Raw genomic sequence first — 6,000 nt, 5'->3', positions numbered from 1 at the left:
TAACATTGCTGTATGTATACTTTTGACCCAGCAGATTTGGTCACATTTTCAGTAGACCCATAATAAATTCATAAAAGAACCAAACTTCATGAATGTTTTTTGTGACCAACAAGTATGTGCTCCAATCACTCTATCACAAAAAAGTAAGAGTTGTAGAAATTATTGGAAACTCAAGACAGCCATGACATTATGTTCTTTACAAGTGTATGTAAACATTTGTTCGCGACTATATACATATATATTTATACAGTGTTGGGACTAACGCGTTAACTAGTAATCCAACGCGTTATTTTTTATATTCAGTAACTCAGTTACCGTTACTACATGATGCGTTACTGCGTTATTTTACGTTATAAATGTAGTATAAAGTGTGTTTTATCGGAGCGCTGCTGTGTCATCGTTCTGATTCTTCTTGTGTCACAAGCCGGAGAAGAGAGACGTGCGCTCTGTGTGGGTGTGTGGGGAGGGAAGAGGGGGAGGGAGGGGAGGGGGGCGTGTCTGATCATGGCGGAGCCAGAAGTCCAGTTTGCTAACATGGAGATATTTTCACTACTTTTCTTTTGTCGAGCACAAAGAAAAGAACATTTTAGTTAAATGTAAATTGTGCTTTGGATCAAAGATCCCATCTACTGCCCAAAACAGCAATTCAAATCTGCTGAAACAAGCTACATAAGCAACATGCTTCGACGAAGCTAGTAAAGAGAGATAGAGACTCTGATGCCACTTCACCTCCACCACTTAAGGATTAACTCTGCCTCTGCTCATCATTCACCGCTGAAGGTACACACTCCGTCAATCAATGTTCCCTCTAATTGTTCATGTGTGTGAGCAAACGCAAAAACTCCCTGAGCATTGAGTGGAGCCCATGTGAGCAACTTTAGACGTGCACACTGTGGCTACACCAGCAGCACACCTGTCCCAAACCTCACTAAATAACAAGTTCAATCTCCATCCATCCATCCATTTTCTACCGCTTGTCTCTTTCGGGGTCGCTGGAGCCTATCTCAGCTGCATTCGGGCGGAAGGCAGGGTACACCCTGGACAAGTCCCCACCTCATCACAGGGCCAACACAGATACACAGACAACATTCTCTTATTATTATAATCAAATGACAGCAGTCATTTCCATTTCTAATATAAGTGTTTAGGCCCACTTATAATGACAATAACAACAAATATTGTTTTTCATGAACTGTGTACTTGTATTGTTTGTCTGGGTGGAGGTCCTGCTTTGGAAATCATTTGTACCCCTTTCATTTAGTTCCCATTAAAACATTCACATGTTGCACAATGAGATGTAAGCAGGGGATCATGTGTACATTCCTGCAACTTCCTGTTTGTAAAAAAAATATTTTTATTAGTATTTATTTAATATACTAACAGCATTTAATGATTAATATTTATAAATTAAGATTCCTAATAAATGACACTAGAATAAGCACACATTTGATTGGTAAATCATAGTGTAACGACCTGGAATTACACTTTATGTGTGGTGTTGGAGTTGTCCGACTTTTTGTGTGGCTGTAAACGCATCACTGGCTAAGTGCCATATGTGCAAGTGTTGGCACACGTGAGAAAGAGCGAGTGGCTGCTGTTGATATAACAAAGTTGCTTTTGGTCTGGTTTGTACTGCAGAAAATTACCACTTTTGCTAGATATCATTTTTTTTTACTAATGTTTTGGTGATGTGTTTATGGCCGACAATAAAGAGTTTTGCTCAGTAAAGAAAATGCCTGGTTAGGCTTTGTGTATGTAGCGTGTGCCTTTCTTGGTCTACATCTATACTGTTATTATGCTGTTTGTTACTTATGTACGTTATGTTGCAGCTATTTAAAATAGTTTTGTCGATTTGTTCTGGCCAGAAACAAATTGGCCTTTGTAACATATCTTTGTCTTTGTGTGTTGTATGTAGACCACATGGCTTAGCAGAGTTCAGTGATGCAAATGCATGTCAAGTTGATCAACAGATTGTATTATTCTCCAGTGCAATAACAGTACTGAAATGAAGGCTAAAAGGGCATTAATGGGAGCTTTAAAAAAAAGAAAAAGAAAAAAAGAAGTAACTAAATAGTTACTTTTCACAGTAACGCATTACTTTTTGGTGTAAGTAACTGAGTTAGTAACTGAGTTACTTCTGAAATGAAGTAACTAGTAACTGTAACTAGTTACTTAACCCAACACTGTATATATATATATATATATATATACATACGGTATATATATATATGTATATGTATATATATGTATATATATATATATATATATATGTGTGTGTGTGTGTGAATATGTACCGGTACATGTATGTATATATATATATATATATACTAAATGTCTTGAATAAAAATAATTTGCAATAACCCAGGTTGTAAAAGGAAAAAAACTTGAGATTGTGCCTACTTTAAGCAACCAAACAACCTATAACCAGTTACACTTGTCTATATTTGGAGATAATCCATACAGTAAGTGACTTGTTGGACAGTTTATTTTATTGAGACTGCTTGAAACAACGTTTCCAATGTCTTCACAGGACCAAAAAAAAAGTAATCTCTGCTGCAATGCCAAGGATGAACATTCATTTGTGAACTTAAGCACATGTCAACGGAGCACGTGCTTATGTGATTCTTATTAGTCAGCCATACGTCATTTATTCAACAGTCATTATTTCGGAGCAGAATGTGGGGAAGAAATGCAGCATTAATGTGCCAAAAACACATAAAAAAAAGCAAACTGTTACAATCAGTTAGAATGTCTAGGTCAATGGCAAAAAGTATGTCACTTCTGCTGGAATTGGATGAAAGAACGAGACATTTATTGTGAAATGCAAAAAAAAAAAAAGAGATGAAAGCGAACTAGCCATGGTTGAGTTGACGTAAACAATCATGTTTTATTCATAAGGTCCCAGAAGAGTCTCGTTTTTTCCCCCCCGCGAACATGTTATCCTTTGATAATACTGATTTGGTACATTTTGACATCCATCACGAGTCTCTTCACAGTGAGGGGGATCCATTACTGCTACTGCTGTTGGGAACTAGGCCAGAAATACGTCTGCCTCCAAAAAAAACCAAAGCACAGGAAATAAAACTGCGGACTGATGCTGTAGATATGCAAAAGTAGAGCGCCACACAACTCTAGAGTAGTAGTAATAGTAACACCAGCCAAAGAATTTGCACATAACAAGCCACGTCCTCTTAGAAATATAAAACTTGATATCCTCGACAATATTCTACTGTGCTGCATAAAGGTAGGTCTATACAACTGTACATCCAAATATAGCTTGAAAAAACATTTTCACAGTTTTAAAGACTTTTATTTAGTGTATAAACCATTTTTAAACACTTTATTACATAAATTATTATTTTTTATTTTTTTCCGAGAGACTGACTATTGGTAGCAATTCTAAAAAATAATACAAAAACAACCCACAACAAAACAAAAAAACATAATTTATAAAAAAAAGAAAAATGTTAGAATTCATTTTTGAATTAAACGGACGGACTCATTCATGATTGTCATATAGTACTAAGAATAAATAAATAAGGAAAAGGAAAAAAATAAATAGTACGTTTGGACTCTGTGAGGGGGTGTGTTCTGTACAGAAGTGCCTCGGTGACGTCTCACGATCCTACTGCGACTGGAACATACGAAACTACAGCAGCTACAGTACACGCAGCGTCCCCCCCCCCCCCTGGTGGAGCTGGACACAAATGTCGTAATATGTCCTAAAAGAAACAACGCCGTGTAAGTGCCACTGTCCACAAATATAGCCATCTTGTTTCTTTTTGTTTGGAAAGTCTTTCCTGGTTCTCTACCAGCAGTTCAGCTCGTGTTTGATGTGTTCTGCTCAGTGATGGACAATAATGGGAGGCCTGAGACAAGTGCTGGACCAACTCGAACGTTTTTCTTGTCCGTCCTCCGACGGATGTGTCGTTGTCATGACGACACACTGCGTCCTTTTTTTTTTGCTTCCAGCGGGGGGCGTTTCCCGGGCGCTCTCAGCGTGACCCAAAAAATATGGGCGAAAATAGCAATCATCTTTTTTAAAAAGGGGGATCTTCTTATTCATTAAGCAGTGCATTATCACTTTTCCAGTGTTTTTTTTTTTTTAAAGAAACTTGACTTGTTTTTTTTGTTGGTTTTTTTTTTGCCTGTGGCAGTACGATTAATAATAGTTTTGCGAGGCTTTCCTGCAGCGTTCCATGAGTAACCCCGTCTGGTGGCCGGGAATGAAAGAAAGGGTTAGGATGAGCAGGACTGACGCGAGGTGGGCTGTTACCTCCTGCCCATCTCGTTCTGTCGGAGGAACTGGATGTTGTTGCTGCTGTCGGCCAGTTCTGGGTACTGCTCCGCAGGTAGTACATAGTAGCCGTCGTAGCCTTGTACCCGGCCCGCCGTGAGGAGCTGTTGTCGCTCTCCTTCAGTCCAGAGGCGACTGCCTCCTTTCCCGTCTCTGGCCTTCTGCTGTTCCTTGGACCAGGCCCCCGCCAAGGCCCTCTGTCGAGCCAGCTCCAACAGTCTTACCTTCTCCTCGTCCACCACGTCCGCAGAGAGCCCGTAACGAACGCTCAGCACCAACGACGGCACGGCGAACTCCACGGTCACGCCCCTCCTGGAGCGCCCGCTCACTGTCACGTTGATGCCGCTCTCCAGCGACTTGCGGCCGTTTGTCAACCCCAAGGCCAGGAGGTCGCTGTCGGCCGAGCCGACTTTCACCAGGTAGTGGCAGTCCTTCCCCTCCTGCGTGTAGTGCGTGCCTTCCAGGTACTGAGCGCCGTCCAGCACCAGAGCCACTTTGCGGCTGTCGTCGCCGGCCAAAGACGACACGCCGGCCACCACTCTGCCCTCCTTCAGCGCCAGCATCACCCCGCGGCCGACGATAGGGGTGCTGGTGCCGAACCAGTGGCCTGGCTTGTCCTTGCGTCTGCGCCGTTCCTTGTTGAGAAGGCGACCCTCCAAAGCCATGAACGCCTGGTTGTGACGCTCCGCTGCCTGCTGCACTCCGGTGATGAGCTACACAATAACGAGAGAAAATGATCAAATCAATTCACGACATAACTTTCATCTAGCATACTGTTGTGACTAGGGATGATGTTCGAAACCGGTTCTCCCGGTTGTTCGATAAGAAAAGAACCGATTCCATGGACTCAAATCCCCTTTTGAGAACCGGTTCCCGTTATCGAAGCCACTATAGCAGGGGTGCTCACACTTTTTCTGCAGGCGAGCTACTTTTCAATTGATCAAGTCGTGGGGATCTACCTCAATCATATATATCATTTATATTTACTTATTTATGAAATATATGTTTTTGTTAACAAGTTAAAGGTGTTTAATGATAATACAAGCATGTTTAACACTTATAGTTAATATTGTTAACAAGTTAAAGGTGTTTAAAGATAATACAAGCATGTTTGCCCCAAGTGGAGGAGTTCAAGTACCTCGGAGTCTTGTTCACGAGTGGGGGAAGAGTGGATCGTGAGATTGACAGGCGGATCGGTGCGGCGTCTTCAGTAATGCGGACGCTGTATCGATCTGTTGTGGTGAAGAAGGAGCTGAGCCGGAAGGCAAAGCTCTCGATTTACCGGTCGATCTACGTTCCCATCCTCACCTATGGTCATGAGCTTTGGGTCATGACCGAAAGGACAAGATCACGGGTACAAGCGGCCGAAATGAGTTTCCTCCGCCGAGTGGCGGGGCTCTCCCTTAGAGATAGGGTGAGAAGCTCTGTCATTCGGGGGGAGCTCAAAGTAAAGCCGCTGCTCCTCCACATCGAGAGGAGCCAGATGAGGTGGTTCGGGCATCTGGTCAGGATGCCACCCGAACGCCTCCCTAGGAAGGTGTTTCGGGCACGTCCGACCGGTAGGAGGCCACGGGGAAGACCCAGGACACGCTGGGAAGACTATCTCTCCCGGCTGGCCTGGGAACGCCTCGGGATCCCCCGGGAGGAGCTGGACGAAGTGGCTGGGGAGAGGGAAGTCTGGGCTTCCCTGCTTAAGCTGCTGC

At 42.9% G+C, this 6,000-nt stretch overlaps 1 protein-coding gene across 5 annotated transcripts in view; it reads right to left on the bottom strand.

The window, feature by feature from the left end:
• Positions 1-2,431: 2,431 nt before the first annotated feature.
• The window catches only part of tenm2a (teneurin transmembrane protein 2a), a 737,482-nt gene continuing 733,913 nt past the window's right edge, over positions 2,432-6,000 (bottom strand). For all 5 annotated transcript variants that reach the window (XM_061928107.2, XM_061928109.2, XM_061928108.2 and 2 more), the window contains one exon: positions 2,432-5,010. In XM_061928107.2, the coding sequence (XP_061784091.2) occupies positions 4,273-5,010 (738 nt within the window). In that variant the 3' untranslated portion in view covers positions 2,432-4,272. The remainder of the gene's footprint in view (positions 5,011-6,000) is intronic.

Source organism: Nerophis lumbriciformis, linkage group LG35 (assembly GCF_033978685.3).
Source record: "Nerophis lumbriciformis linkage group LG35, RoL_Nlum_v2.1, whole genome shotgun sequence".
NCBI classification, from domain to species: Eukaryota; Metazoa; Chordata; class Actinopteri; order Syngnathiformes; family Syngnathidae; genus Nerophis; species Nerophis lumbriciformis.
Note: the sequence above shows the minus strand (reverse complement) of the source record. Positions and strands in the feature narration are given on the sequence as shown.